This window comes from Candida oxycetoniae (assembly GCF_023343755.2).
Source record: "Candida oxycetoniae strain CBS 10844 chromosome Unknown scaffold13, whole genome shotgun sequence".
NCBI classification, from domain to species: Eukaryota; Fungi; Ascomycota; class Pichiomycetes; order Serinales; family Debaryomycetaceae; genus Lodderomyces; species Lodderomyces oxycetoniae.
The window spans coordinates 71547-86965 of NW_026055409.1; the positions used below are offsets into that span (position 1 = coordinate 71547).

The following is a 15419-nucleotide window of genomic DNA, read 5'->3' on the forward strand; positions in this document are numbered from 1 at the left end:
CAAGCATTTTTTAAACCTAACCACTTTCACTTGAGAAATCCCTCACTATTTAGAAGAAAATTAAGAGCTAAAGTTTTTTAGAGATGGCCATCTCTAAAAAACTGAAATATTCTTGTATTGCCGAATGACACGAGAAACACTATCGAGCAGAGTGAGATAGTGTTGTAACAAGCTACTGAGTGCTGATCCACTATCGAGAAACACTATCGAGCAGAGCGAGATAGTGTCGGTCAGTGTGCTCCACTATCTCGCTCTGCTTGATATTGGCCCCGGCTCTATACTAAATGTACGCACATATACTAAACTATTCGGGGTAAGTCGCACAGTTTTTTTTTTTCCTGCCTTGTAGTTCCACTAGAAACACTATCGAGCAGAGCGAGATAGTGTTGTAACAAGCTACGGTGTGTTGCTCTACTATCGAGAAACACTATCGAGAAACACTATCGAGCAGAGCTAGATAGTGTCGGTCAGTGTGCTCCACTATCTCGCTTTGCTTGATAGTGTCGTTCTGGTCAGTGTCGGCACCTAAAATTAACTCCTTTTTGCGGAGTTAAAGATGAACCGAAAAAACAACAAATCTTATTGGATCTAAGACCGATTAAATTAACAAGTCCGTTGTTATAGCCATAGAAGCATATTCAACTTAAAAAACCATACCGAAAATGATACCATAAAATTGTAGACATGACTAATATCAATTAGTCCTTGAGTATTCCCACACTCGAGAATAAGATCTTACTGATTGTTTGTTTTCTTTTTCGTAGAATGTGTTTTATTCAAAGAAAAATGGTATCTCCTTTGTATCTCCTTGTTTCAAAAGAAATGCAATGAAATCATGTACATCATTACATCAACAATGTAATAAAGAAAATGTCCTTGCTTGTTATTAATGCCTTGTACCAATTAGTTTTGTTTTGCTTTCTATTGAATAAGGCTTTTTATTTTTTTGGTGAGAGCAACCAACCTCATAATCCATCTAAAAAAATCTAACACATCTTACATACTAAACAAGAACAGGCCTATTGAAGAGTTTCCCATTTAATAAATATGATAACCGGTTATAGAAGAAGTAGCAGTAAAATCTCTTAAACAATAGATAAATTAAACATTGCATATTTCCTAAGACTTTTACTCTTGGAAGAGGGATATATATATATATATATATATATGTGTGTGTGTGTGTATATTATGCTGTTGCAATGTTGTAGAGTATTTGTAGACATCTTTGGCTCTTTGAGTGTGTGAATATAACAATATCAATGGAAACGGCTTCAGTCTTGCCAGAACCACTGAGGTCAGAAAGTTTCTCGTCTAGAACGGATAATGAGTATGGCCAAGATGAGGAGAAAAATATAGGTGTCGATAGAGATGGCGAAGAAGGAAAAAGAAGAAGAAGAAGAAGTAGTGATAGTAGTAGAGGCTACAGTGATGAGGACGAGGACCAAGAGTCCGAGTCCGATGATAGAATAGAGTCATTTAATGAGGAAACAGCGCCTCTTGGTGTCTCTGATACAGACCGATTATTCCGAGTTGAAACAAATATTAATCTACAAAGAAAAGCTAGTCGAGAAGCAACAAACTATGATGCATTAATTCATGTTGCGTCAAACTCATCTAAGCCGTTACCGCCAATGGGGAACGGTAGGCCACATCTTCCGCCGCCTGCCAGTTCAAGAGATCCTTATGTTGTTCAATTCGATGGTAAAGATGACCCAGAACACCCGCTTAATTTTAGTTTTCGTAAGAAGTTGCTCTTCACAGCTGCCGTGGGGGTGAGTGCGTTTAGTGTTTCTATTGGCTCGGCAATGTTTGCTGAAGCTCAAGAAGATTTAATGAAAAAATATCACATTGGTACTTCGGTCGCTGCATTGACTACTTCTTTATATGTGTTTGGGTTTGCTGCTGGGCCGGTTATTTATGGACCTTTATCGGAACTATTTGGGAGAAAGACAATCATGGTACCAAGTTGTTTCGGTTATGTGTGTTTTTCATTTGCCGTGGCTACTGCTAAAGATATACAAACTATTATGCTTTGTCGTTTTTTTGCTGGCTTCATTGGGGCAGCTCCCTTGGTTGTTGCACCCGCTGTTATGGCAGATATGTTTTCGGCACAGACTAGAGGTACCGCGATTACCTTGTTTGCAACTGTATTGTTCGGAGGGCCCATGATTGCCCCTATTATGGGTGGTTTTACCGTAAAGAATCACGCTTTGGGTTGGAGATGGACATCGTATTTCTGTGGTATTATTGGTGTATTGGCATTACTTATGAACACATTTATATTGGAGGAGACTCACCATCCTATGATCTTGAAGAGACGCGCAGAGGAGTTAAGGAGAAGGACGGGTAACTGGGCTATTTATGCCCCACAGGAGGAAATCCAGTTAGATTTGAAGGAAATCTGTGAAAACAATATTACAAGACCAGTAACAATGCTATTCACCGAACCCATTTTGTTTTTGGTTAGTCTTTATAATGCATTCATTTATGGGATACTTTATTTGTTCCTTACTGCATTACCATTGGTTTTCATTGGGAAATACGGATGGAGTCAAGGTGTTGGGGAACTACCATATTGTTCAATGTTGATTGGTGTATTCATAGGCTGTGGTGTTATTATTTATTATGAAAAACGATACAACCAGAAAACGGAAGCAAATAATGGTACCCCGATACCAGAGGAGAGATTACCTCCATTAATGATTGGATCGGTGACTTTTACAATTGGAATGTTTTGGTTTGGATGGACTGGTGCATACGCCAAACATGTTCATTGGATAGTTCCCACCATAGGAGCAGCCTTCATTGGTAATGGATTGATGTTGATTTTCTTACCATGTTTCAATTACATCATTGATTGTTATTTATTTTATGCAGCTAGTGCTTTAGCAGGAAACACACTTATCAGATCGTCATTTGGAGCCGCGTTCCCATTATTTGCAAAGCAAATGTTTGTCAATATGAAGGTTCAATGGGCTAGTACTTTATTGGGATGTTTGGGAGCTATCATGATCCCTGTACCGGTTTTATTTTACATTTACGGTAAAAGAATAAGAAAAAAGTCAAAATACGCATTTGTATTGGAGTAGACGGTTAATAAAAGAAAGGAGGAAACAAAGAAGAAAGAGAGAGAGAGAGAGAGAGAGAGAGAGAGAGAGAGGGGAGGGGGGGGGGGGGGGGGTATGTGAGACCCTGGAATAGAGTCTTGTAGAGTATAACGGTTAGTAATTAATACCAAAAGCAAAAACACATTGGCTTTTTTTTGTTTTGTTTTGAAGTATAAGGCTGAATACTAAAATTGCATGCATATAATAGCAAACCTCAAGTGAAGTCAACTCAACTCAACTCAACGTCCTCTTACCTTCTATACCTACCTACCTATAGGAAACTATGTTACATCTCTAGCACACCTTGAGTTGATAATATCTTTCTCTTCATCCTCCATTTTTTTTTTTTTTTCACTTTTTTCACTTTTTTCAGGCTTTTTCGTCCCCCAGGGATTTTTGAAGAATGTTAATTGTACGACGAGCTTTCAGCCGGACCAGACCTCAATTGGCCAAGCCATCGCCGCTGGTTGCTGGTGTCGCTAATGATAAGACATTAAAAAAACGGTTAGGGCGACCTTCTAACAATTTATCCACTGGACTTGTTGGGCTAGCCAATGTAGGCAAGTCGACATTCTTCCAAGCCTTGACCAAGAGTACGCTAGGCAATCCTGCAAACTACCCCTTTGCAACTATAGAGCCAGAAAAGGCGCTTATCAAGGCGCCGTTACTGCGCCAGCTTCTGCATTATATGAAGATATTTCGTCTGAATAGAAGTATACCAACGAATCATACTATATGGGATATTGCTGGGTTAACGAGAAATGCACATAGTGGATCTGGGTTGGGCAACAAGTTTTTGAGTGATATCAGACAAGTAGATGGGATATTACAAGTTGTGAGAGGATTTGTTGATGACGATATTACACATGTGGAAGAAAGTGGGGTAGATCCTGTAAGAGATATGATTTTGGTTAATGATGAGTTGATTTTGAAGGACTTGGAAATAATTGAAAGTCATTTAGAGAAGATGAGGAAAATGAAAAAAAAGCCCAACGGAGGAGGCGGAGGCGGAGGCGCAAGTGCCACTGGGAGAGGAGAGGAAGAAATGAGTGTATTGGAGAAATTGAGCGATGTGTTGTATGATGGGAAGAAGATTATCAGCTATTCAAATGGCAATGGAGAATGGAGCGATGATGAGATTGACATTATTAATGGGTTGAACTTGTTAACGGCCAAGCCTACTGTTTACTTACTTAATGTTTCAGAAGATGATTATTGTTCAGGTACAAACCAGTATTACCAGCAAGTTTCCAATTGGATCTTGGAGAATTGCCCAGGAGACAAGTTGATTATGTTTAGTGCCCAGCATGAAAGAAGATTAAACGAGTTACAAGATGAAGAATTGGAAAAGTACAAAACAATTTATCCAAGAGGCTCGGTTATTCTGCAAGTAGTTGAAGAGATTAAAACGGTATTGAATTTGATTTCGTTTTATACATGTGGTCCTTTGGAGGCAAGACAATGGAGTTTAAGAAGGGGCAGTTTAGCGCCTGAAGCAGCAGGGTTGATTCACAGTGATTTACAAAAAACATTCATCAATGCGATAGTTTACAAATGGGACGATTTGGTTGATGTGGATGAGTTTGATGAAGGTAAGTTAAAGACTAGTGGGAAACAGCATAAACAGGGGAAAAAGTATCTCGTTGAAGATGGTGATGTATTGGTGATTAAAGCAGCAAGTGGGAAAGCGAGGTAAAATGACGACACTATCGACACTATCGACACCATCGACACTATCGAGCGAAGCGAGATAGTGGAGCAGCACTGATTAGTCCACTATAGAGCAGAGCTAGATAGTGACGATAGTATCGATAGTGCCGATAGTGCCGATAATGCCGATAGTGTTGATAGTGTCGATAGTGTCGCTAGTCTCGATAGTGTCGATAGTCTCACTAGTCAGTGCTGCTCCACTATCTCGCTTCGCTCGATAGGGAACCTCACAGTGACTACTCCACCATCTCGCTTCGCTCGATGGTGTGGCTAGTCGATAGTCTCACTAGTCAGTGCTGCTCCACTATCTCGCTTCGCTCGATAGGGAACCTCACAGTGACTACTCCACCATCTCGCTTCGCTCGATGGTGTCGATAGTGTCGCTAGTCTGACAAGGACGCACAACTAGCCCATTAAGGATCTATTATTTAACCGAGACTGTTCTATTCTTTATTTCCCAAAAAAAAGAGACAGGAAACAAGTTTAACAACCTTTCCAGTGTTGAACTTTGTTTTAAAAACTGGTGTGTCGCCAAAAGTATAGACAATAGATAAAGGCAATAGATAAAGACAATAGACATGGACATTTACCCATTTGTAGAGGCATAGTTGCCCATTTCTATACATGCTCACTCATCTCTATATAAGACTACACGTATTCATCTGTAGAAGCACACTTGTTCATCTGTAGAAGCACACTTATTCCTTTGTATAAGCGCACTTGCCCATTTGTAGAAGAACACTTATTTCTATATAAGCTTACACTTGTTCCTCTGTATAAGAGCACTTATTTCGATATAAGCTTAAACGTACCCGTTTCTATAAAAGCACACTCAATTCTATATATACACACTTTCAGTTCTATATATACACACTTTCATTTCTATACAAGTTTAATCTTAGGCATTTCTATATGCTTACTCAATTCTATATGCTTACCCATTTCTATAGACACCTATGTTTACCCATTTCTATAGGCACCTATGTTTACCCATTTCTATAGGCACCTATGTTTACCCATTTCTATAGGCACCTATGTTTACCCATTTCTAGATGCGCCACTATCGAGCGAAGCGAGATAGAGAACCTCACATTTACTGCTCCACCATCTCGCTTCGCTCGATGGTGTCGATAGGCTCGATAGTGGACCTCACAGTCACCACTCCACCACCTCGTTTCGCTCGTTGGTGTTGATGGTGTCAATAATGTCGATAGTGTCGCGGTCGGTGCTTCCCCACTATCTCGCTTCACTCGATAGAGAACCTCATAGTCACTACTCCACCATCTCGCTTCGCTCGATAGAGAACCTCACAGTTACTACTCCACCATCTCGCTTCGCTCGAAGGTGTCGATAGTGTCGATAGTGTCGCAGCCAGTGCTTCTCCACTATTTCGCTTCGCTCGATAAGGAACCTCACAGTTACTACTCCACCATCTCGCTTCGCTCGATGGTGTCGATAGGCTCGATAGTGGACCTCACAGTCACCACTCCACCACCTCGTTTCGCTCGTTGGTGTTGATGGTGTCAATAGTGTCGATAGTGTCGCAGCCAGTGCTTCTCCACTATCTCGCTTCGCTCGATAGAGAACCTCACAGTGACTACTCCACCATCTCGCTTCGCTCGATGGTGTCAATAGGCTCGATAGGGAACCTCATAGTCACTACTCCACCATCTCGCTTCGCTCGATGGTGTCGATAGGCTCGATAGTACCTCACAGTCACCACTCCACCATCTCGCTTCGCTCGATGGTGTCAATAGGCTCGATAGTACCTCACAGTCACCACTCCACCATCTCGCTTCGCTCGATGGTGTCGATAAAGTTTCTACACCCAAAGAAAAATAAAATTTGAAACCAGCGATAAGAAATTTCATATCCCCCTTGAAGACAAGTAGAGTTACAAATTTTGCTTCTGTAACCTGTAACCTACTGGAGGTGAGAATTTAGTATCACAGAAAAAGAATACACAATAAGACAATAGTTTACTATTTTTACAATCTATTATAACTAGTTAGCTAAAAGTGGACAAAATAACCATCCACAGCAAGTTTCTAATGAACCAGATAGTAACAAACAAACTTTATCCAAAACTACAACTACAATAGAGAGGTGTGACTAAGAAACAAAACAAAAAGTCCTTCCCCCCCACACACACGCGCGCGCGCACGCCTCCTTCATCCACATTTGCCCCCTTTCTATCTCCAATCTATCTTGCCCTCCCGATTTTCCAACTTTAACCTTTTGATTAAGGTTTTCTTTACTTTCCTTTTTTAGCCTTTTTTTTTTTTTTTTTCAACCAACAGGCTTTTTTTTTCCTTCTAATAGATGCTTTTATCCAAGAGCGGTAAACGATTCTTATCATTTAAATCAGCACCACCAGGATTGGCACCACTACCATTAGGGTCACGAGAGGCTATATACAGGCAAGGATATCTCAGGAAAAAACCAAATCCTGGTACAAGAGGAAACTCGAGTTTTCGACCAAATAATCACCAAGATCAACCAATTAAAGGTATCCCCATCCCCATGATTTCGTTTGTCTACAACTATTTCTTTAACCGAACATATGCCACTAGCTGTGCCGCTTCTGTTGCTTCTGCCGCTTCTGCCGCTTCTGCTTCTGCTGCTACAAAGACGAATAATACAAGTTTCTCCTCAGACGATATCAACAAGTTCCATCCGAAACTTTGTGCGATATTCCAACAATTGGATTCAATTGCACCGAGATTCCTATTACGCAAAGGTGATGTCGAAATCATCCAAGAACCAAGCCAGTTTTATCAACTTTTGCTAAAAAAGATCAAAAATGCTCAACGAAGAATATTCTTATCCTCCTTGTACATTGGGAAATCTCAATTTGAATTAATCGATTGTTTGGATGAGGCGCTTTATAAGAATATCGATTTGAAGGTTTCGATATTGACCGATTGTTTAAGAGGTACAAGAGAGGCACCACATCATCCTTGTTCCGCTTCGTTACTAGTTTCTTTGGAACAAAAATATGGTAAATCAAGAGTCGATATACGAATGTACCATACACCCCATTTATCGGGTATCACAAAGTCCTTAGCACCAAAGAGAATAAATGAAAGTTGGGGGTGTCAGCATATGAAACTATACGGATTCGACGAAGAGGTTATTCTTTCTGGAGCAAACCTATCTCAGGATTACTTTACTAATCGACAAGATCGTTACTATTTGTTCAAGAGTAAACAGCTTTGTGATTACTACTATAGACTCCACAATGCAATATCCTCAATTTCATACCAAATTCAGCATACTGACAAACTAAAACAAGGCTTTAAATTAGTATGGCCTGTGACTAATGCAACTTGTGAGCCCCATTTGAACCAACATCGATTTATTAGTGATTGCAGCCACTTGTTGCAGCCGATTCTTAAGCAACACGAATTGAAATCTTTTGACGAGTTTAGCAATCATCTGGATTTCGATACAATAGTGTATCCAGTATCACAATTTACTCCACTTTTCCCCAAACAACAAGATTTGTCAACTGAAAAACCAGCAATATTGAGACTATTGTCATCATCGTATTTAAACTCACCGGATATTAAATGGTGGTTTACTGCCGGGTACTTCAATATGTTGCCTCAAATTCAAGATAGGTTGATGAATAGCAATGCAATAGGGAAGGTAATCACAGCATCGCCAAAGGCAAATTCATTTTACAAGAGTCCCGGTGTATCGTATTACCTACCCGAAGCTTATTTATTGATTGCAAAGAAATTTTTGGAAACGGTTAAGAAATTGGGCAAGGATTCATTAATTACGGTTTACGAATGGCAACGCGGGGTTGTTAACACTCCAGGCGGCTGGACATACCATGCAAAGGGTATTTGGATCACCGTTCCCAAAGAAGAAGATCCCAGTATTACTGTGGTTGGTTCGTCAAACTATACGAAAAGAGCATATAGTTCAGATTTGGAAAGTAATGCCATTTTAATTACAAAAGATCCACAACTTAAGCGCAATATGACTTTGGAAATTAACCACTTGATGGAGAATGTCACTGAATTGAACTTGTCCGACTTTGAACCAAGACTATTATCCCCTTCTTCCAAAACCACCACCACCACCACCACCACCACCACGACTACCACCACGACTACTCCTCCTTCCTTATCAACAGCACACCAGATAAATGGTGATGATGTGGCTGTACTGGGTAACCCCATGGACAAGATTCCGGACCAGCAAAACTTAGAACCACCACCGAGATATGCAATTGATGAGGATAGAAGAATCAGTTACGGCGTACATTTAGCTGTGAAATTGCTCGGTGGGAAACTATAGACTTTATATAAAATTTGTATATATGTATATATATTTACCTGTTCTTTCTTTCTTTTTTTTTATACAGTTTTATACAGTTTTATAATGAAAATCTTTATCTTCTTCTGTATCCCTTTCTTCACTATCTCCTCCTCCTCCCTTATCTCTATATAGAAAGCATTGTCCAGCGATTATCAGTATACTAAAACCATTCATTAGTATCATTGGCCAGCTAGGGAAATTGACTGGAATTTGACACCACTCAAATCCGGCATGATACCATTTCCCCAATAATTGCAATAGAAAACTAGCCCAAGCTAGAAGTAACCATCTTTGGTGTAATCCAAACACGCTATCATTATACCAATTCGTCACAATCTGAGGGATGTTGTATATGCTACCAAATGTTTTCAGCATTAACCATATTGAATCAACGATATCCAAGTGGTTGATCTTTGCCTGTTTAAAAAACGTCAATTTTATAAAGTATAGCATGGGAGAAGATGAGATGAGTATGATGAGTGTCCAGTATAGACTTATTTTTTTACGAAGGTGGCGGGAAAGCAAACCTAAACCCAATATAGTTGAAATTGACTCTATTATGAGAATGGGAAAACATTTCGGAACAAATGTATTATTATAGCGAGCAAAGTATTGGGCTTGCACTAAGGAACTCAGGTATAAAAGCGTGGATATAGACGATGTTAGAAATGTTAGAAATCGGAGTATGCATGAGTCGTAGGATTGTAGATGACGGTAGTTGTAATTGTGTATAATGTATCGAAGTTGGAGATATTCCGAGATTAGCGTTAAAAGAGATGATGCTATATTGCATATCTCTATTACATGCATTTTATAGCACCCAAAAGGCCAAAATAGGCAAACAAAAAAAGACTAAGCAACTTCTCTAAAACCGCAGACTTGTATACGTCTATATGTCTCTCACAAGAAACCTATATAGTTGATAAAACTAACCCTGAAGAACCTTGATAGCTCCAATCAATTCTGTCAATTTTCCGAAATTGAAAAAAAAAAAAAAAAACGGTAAACAAAAGCGGAAAAAGAAAAAATTACCCGATAAAGAAAAACGAGATGGAGTAACAATCTCGGGGCAAGGAAACAAGAGTTGGGTATACCTGTTTTGAGTAGCGATTGGTTTCTGCGGTGTGTGTGCGGTGCTATTTATTGACTTGGTTTTGGACTATGGATACGGAAATTCAAGGGAGCTGGGATATTGTGGTTACTTCACTTCAGGATATTTGTAATTCAAATGAAAGTCTTACATTTGATTCTATTTATGCAAAGTATGCCACTGGTCGAGAGGAGGGAGTAAAGGGACAAGACAAAGGGGAGAAAGAAAAAGAGGCAAAAGCAGAGGATGGGGAAGAGGCGGAGGAGGAGGAGGAGGAGGAGAAGGAAGAGGAGGGGGAGGAGGAGGTGGAGGAGGAAAAGGAGGAAAAGGAGGAGGAGAAGAAGAAGAAAAGAGTTAAAGAAGTAGCAGACGAAGACGATAGTAGTAGGATCTCCTTAGCCAAGCTTTCTTCCAACGAGATGACCAAATTACAAGAAGATATAGTTGATCATAAATCCAATGTTGCCACGGCAAAAAGACTAATTAATACTTCATGTGAGAACCTCACTCGGTTGATTGAAATTTTACAACGAGAAGAAGAAGAGAATGCAAAGAAGAAGAAAAAATCGTCAACAAAGACTTTGAAAACAGTTGATTCGGTAAAAACGCCTGGCTCGTTCATTGATAAGAAACGGGACCTGAAGTTCATTTCGGCTGGATCTAGTCAAGGCAAGGGAAAGAAGTTAAAAAGAATAGGTCGATCTTTTTGGCAATCAAAGTATAATCCACTGGAACCAATATTTGTTGGGTCCGAAGTGGCTTTCAAGTTGCGTAATCGGAATAACGAATGGATTCAATGTGAAGTTGTCAAGATACTAGGCGATGGGATCAAGTTTGAGATTCGAGATCCTGAACCGGATGAAAATAATAACCCGGGACAAACCTTTAAAGCAAATTATAAAGAAATATTACTAATTCCTCCTGAAGACAGGAAAGACGAAGAATTGATGAACTATGCATATGGAACAAAAGTTCTTGCTCGGTACCCTGATACCACTACCTATTATGCGGCTGTTGTTGTAGGGAATAGAAAAGATGGATTTGTGAGATTGAAATTTGACGGCGAAGAGGAAGTCAATAAAGAAACCGAAGTGAAAAGAAGATTAGTTTTGCCGTTTCCCCAGAAATAGGAACCCCAAACACAGACACTATCGAGTGAAGCGAGATAGTGTCGATAGCAGTCAATGATCCACTATCTAGCAAAGAGAAGCGAATCAATGCTCCACTATCGAGCGAAAAGAAGCAAATCAATGCTCCACTATCGAGCCAAGAGAAGCGAATCAATGCTCCATTATGGAGCCAAGAGAAGCGAATCAATGCTCCACTATCGAGCCAAGAGAAGCGAATCAATGCTCCACTATCGAGCCAAGAGAAGCGAATCAATGCTCCACTATCTCGCTTCGCTCGATAGTCTGGATAGTGTCGATAGTGTCGCAGTCGGTGCTTCTCCACTATCTCGCTTCGCTCGATAGTGGACCCTATACTCACTACTCCACCATCTCGCTTCGCTCGATAGAGAACCTCCAGTCACTATCAACACCATCTCGCTTCGCTCGATGTTGTTGATAGTGTTGATAGTGTTGATAGTGTTAACCACTTTCTTGTTATCCATCGCTCTAATCATAAGGTCGTGGCCTTCTACATAGTTAATGGCAAATTTTTCCTCTACATTTTTTTTTTCCGCTCTTCTCAAAAACCATCAACGAAAGGTGGAACCCAATATAAAAACAGGAATAGAAGGTTAGATTCTTCCTTTTGGATTAACCAGAGACCAGGTCAAACCTTTTATCAAGTGTTTGTTACTCGTAGGTAGTTGCACTTGCACTCGGATATAGGAAATTTGAGCGACTTGAGGCTTTGAGGGCTTGATAACCAGCTGAGAAAAAAAAAAGAACCTTTCTAAAGAGAGAGAGGGAGGTTGAAAAATGGAATCGATGGATATTGATGAATACTCAAGAGTATGTCTTTGAATGAAGTGATTTTTTTGTTTACTTCTTATTCTTTTTTTTATTTTATTCTTCTTTTTGGGCAAGAACAACAATGAAACAACAAAGCGGGTGATAACAATGACGGCACATGTTAGTTTTGTTCTTCATAGAGGAAACTGTTGCTTATATGGACGCTGTTGATATTTATTGATATGGCTGCTCCGGTAATCAATGGTGGAAAAAGAGGAACTTTTTTTTTTTAACTATTTGTGAGAGTTGTGGAGAATGGGAGTGGAGGTTGGCTCAAGTTAGATGTGTTCTCCCAAGAGGGTTGCTGACACTATCGAGCAAAGCGAAAGAGTGTCATCGAGCGAAGCGAGAGGGTGAGGATACGAATGAGAAGGAGGAGGAGGAGGAGGGGGAGATAGAGGAGATAAAAGAGGAAGAGGAGATAAAGGAGATAGAGCAGGAAGAGGAGGAAGAGGAGGAAAAGGGACAGATAAGGAGGAGGAGGAGATAGATAAGGAGGAGGAGGGGGAAGAGGGGAAGGAGGAAGGTCAACATTTGTCTTGCTTTTTATTGCTTGCTTTTTGTATTGTTTTGCTTTTGCTTTTGCTTTTGATTTGCTTTCTTTTCGCTAACATTTTGATTAAATTAGGATCGTTCTCGTTCTCGTTCTCGTTCTCGTTCTCCTGTGAGAGATAGAGCAAGAAATAACGAAGAAGGAGGACACTCGGGATCGACTACTTCCAGCGGGAGAGAATCATATGGTAAAAGAGACTATAGTAGCTCTTCCGGATATAGAGGAAGAGACTCCTACGGAAGTAGTAGGGACTCGTATGGTTCGAGTAGCCGCGGTGGTGGAAGAGGTGGTTACGGTAATGGAAGAGACTCGAGGAACTTCAACAGTAGTCGTGGAAGTTACCGCGGCGATGACTTGTCCTCTTCCTCGTCTTCGTTCCGTTCCAAGTCAGATAGAAACTATGATAATTCTATATTTATTGGAAATATTCCATTTGATACTCTGTCCAAGGATATTGAAAATGTATTTGGAGATGAGTTCAATATTGTTAGAGCAGATATTGTTACCAGAGAAGGTAGATCTAGAGGGATGGCCACTGTTGAATTCAAGACTAAAGAAGATGTTCTCAAAGCGATAGAAAAATATGATAAATATGAATACCAAGGAAGACAAATGTTTGTAAGACAAGATTATCCGCCACCACCACCGAAGAAAGATTACGGATATGGAGGATATGGTGGAAGAGGCCGAGGAGGGTATGGATTCGGCGGGGGGAGATATGACGATAGATCCTATGGTGGTGGTGGTAGTGGTGGTGGAAGAGGAGGTTATGGATATAGTGGAAGAAACGATTATAAACCCTCATTGCCTCCAATCAAGCCAGGAACAGAGGTGTTTGTTGGCAACTTGCCATTTTCAATCAATTGGCAAGCTTTGAAGGATATAATGAGAGAAGCAGGTCAAGTAGTTCGAGCAGATGTCAGATTGGACGACTGGGGAAGATCCAGAGGTTTTGGTACTGTTGTTTTTGAGACTCCAGAAGAAGCTAATGCCGCTGTTGAAATGTTTCAAGGTTATGAAATAGAAGGAAGGAAATTAGATACTAGACACGGACGTTCATCACATGACTTTGAAGGAGGTTCCAGAGGCTATCCAGAACGAGGAGGAGGTTCAACAGCAGCCGCAGCCGCAGCCGCAGGACCAGGACCAGGACCAGGACCAGGACCAGGACCAGGACCAGGAGGAGTAAGAGGAGGAATAGAAGGAGGTTCATCAGCTATTCAAGTAGGCAAAAACACCGAGTTTACAGAAGGTGTAACTGGAGGCAATGAAACTTCAGGCGATACTATTTATGTTGAAAATTTACCATATAGCACACAAAGAGACGATTTATTTGATCTTTTTGAAACTGTTGGTAGAGTTGCTGAGGCTCAGATCCAATATCAGGCCGATGGAAGAGCCAGTGGTAATGCTGTTGTGCAATTTGAATTGCCTGAATTGAGTGATAAGGCTATTAATGAATTACACAATTATGAATATGGTGGAAGGAATCTCAAGATTAGCCATGCCGTTAGACCAAATACTCAAGAATAAAGAGAGAATAGAGTTTTAACCTATGGTAGCGTCGTAACTAGTCATTGTGCTCCACTATCGAGTGAAGCGAGATAGTGTCATAGTGTCATTGCGTCGTAACTAGTCATTGTTAGTCATTGTGTCGTAACTAGTCATTGTTAGTCATTGTGCTCCACTATCTCGCTCTGCTCGATAGTGTAGGAAAACGATACATGGTGTCTATATGGCTTTGTTCTTTTTTAAGGGAGCTTAAAGTGAAGCATGTAAATTTCCCCACAGTAAGAAAAATAAATATTATAAGCCAGTAAAGTTAGTTTGAGCTCTCTTCTTTTCACCCCCCCCCCCCCTTAAGTTAGGTTACAGATTGACGATGAGTCAGCGTATTTATATGAGAAACGACTCAGAACCAGCTCTAGTGAAAACGAGTGAAGATCTGCCATCAACTTCCACGTCGATGTCATATTTGAAATCCCATTACGTTATCATTTTGATCCTTGTTATAGGATGTTTTCTTCTATTTCATTTCAGGTTCAAATTGGCAGAGTTACACGATAGATATAGAACGAGACGTAGGATGGGTCAAGGTTATTATACGAGCATTGACACGTCTCTGTTCCAAGATGATATCAATGATGGATTGAATAGTGCGAGTTTCGACCTCGAGGCTAATAATTTGACTCGAGAAGATCCGAGAAATGGGTTAGACGAGCAGGCAAAGGAAGAAATTAAACGGATTATGAAGAGTAAACTGATGAGTTTTGATGAGGCCCGATTAGAGTATGTTAGGGGCGAATTTGCTGGGAATAATATTGACGAAAATGGTGTTCCTAAGGATCCAAAACTAGTTACACTATCGAGCTAAACACAACACTATCGAGAAACACTATCGAGCAGAGCGAGATAGTGTTGTAAGAAGCTAGTAACACTATCGAGCAGAGCGAGATAGTGTTGCTGAGAGTGAGATAGTGCTGTACAAGCTAGTAACACTATCGAGCAGAGCGAGATAGTGTTGCTGAGAGTGAGATGTTGTTGCTGAGAGTGAGATGTTGTTGCTGAGAGTGAGATGTTGTTGCTGAGAGTGAGATGTTGTTGCTGAGAGTGAGATGTTGTTGCTGAGAGTGAGATGTTGTTGCTGAGAGTGAGATAGTGCTGTACAA

The 15419-nt window shown here is 40.4% G+C and overlaps 6 protein-coding genes across 6 annotated transcripts; all 6 read left to right on the forward strand. All coding sequences in view use genetic code 12, as the record gives it.

Moving 5' to 3' along the window:
• Positions 1-1259: 1259 nt before the first annotated feature.
• Positions 1260-3089, forward strand: KGF56_002049 (MFS transporter; the record flags this gene model as incomplete). Its single annotated transcript, XM_049323236.1, has 1 exon — positions 1260-3089. The coding sequence occupies one exon, from the start codon at positions 1260-1262 to the stop codon at positions 3087-3089; it is 1830 nt and encodes a 609-aa protein (XP_049180838.1).
• A 421-nt stretch (positions 3090-3510) lies between these two features.
• Positions 3511-5091, forward strand: KGF56_002050 (uncharacterized protein; the record flags this gene model as incomplete). Its single annotated transcript, XM_049323237.1, has 2 exons — positions 3511-4799; positions 4890-5091. The coding sequence occupies 2 exons, from the start codon at positions 3511-3513 to the stop codon at positions 5089-5091; spliced, it is 1491 nt and encodes a 496-aa protein (XP_049180839.1).
• A 2048-nt stretch (positions 5092-7139) lies between these two features.
• PEL1 (CDP-diacylglycerol--glycerol-3-phosphate 3-phosphatidyltransferase) lies at positions 7140-9128 on the forward strand (the record flags this gene model as incomplete). The annotated part of the gene is made up of 1 exon (XM_049323238.1): positions 7140-9128. One exon carries the CDS (start codon positions 7140-7142, stop codon positions 9126-9128), a length of 1989 nt encoding a protein of 662 aa, XP_049180840.1.
• A 1182-nt stretch (positions 9129-10310) lies between these two features.
• Positions 10311-11369, forward strand: KGF56_002052 (uncharacterized protein; the record flags this gene model as incomplete). The annotated part of the gene is made up of 1 exon (XM_049323239.1): positions 10311-11369. One exon carries the CDS (start codon positions 10311-10313, stop codon positions 11367-11369), a length of 1059 nt encoding a protein of 352 aa, XP_049180841.1.
• An 804-nt stretch (positions 11370-12173) lies between these two features.
• GBP2 (single-stranded telomeric DNA-binding/mRNA-binding protein) lies at positions 12174-14283 on the forward strand (the record flags this gene model as incomplete). The annotated part of the gene is made up of 2 exons (XM_049323240.1): positions 12174-12197; positions 12826-14283. The coding sequence occupies 2 exons, from the start codon at positions 12174-12176 to the stop codon at positions 14281-14283; spliced, it is 1482 nt and encodes a 493-aa protein (XP_049180842.1).
• Positions 14284-14632: 349 nt separating this feature from the next.
• KGF56_002054 (uncharacterized protein) lies at positions 14633-15124 on the forward strand (the record flags this gene model as incomplete). The annotated part of the gene is made up of 1 exon (XM_049323242.1): positions 14633-15124. One exon carries the CDS (start codon positions 14633-14635, stop codon positions 15122-15124), a length of 492 nt encoding a protein of 163 aa, XP_049180843.1.
• Positions 15125-15419: the final 295 nt, after the last annotated feature.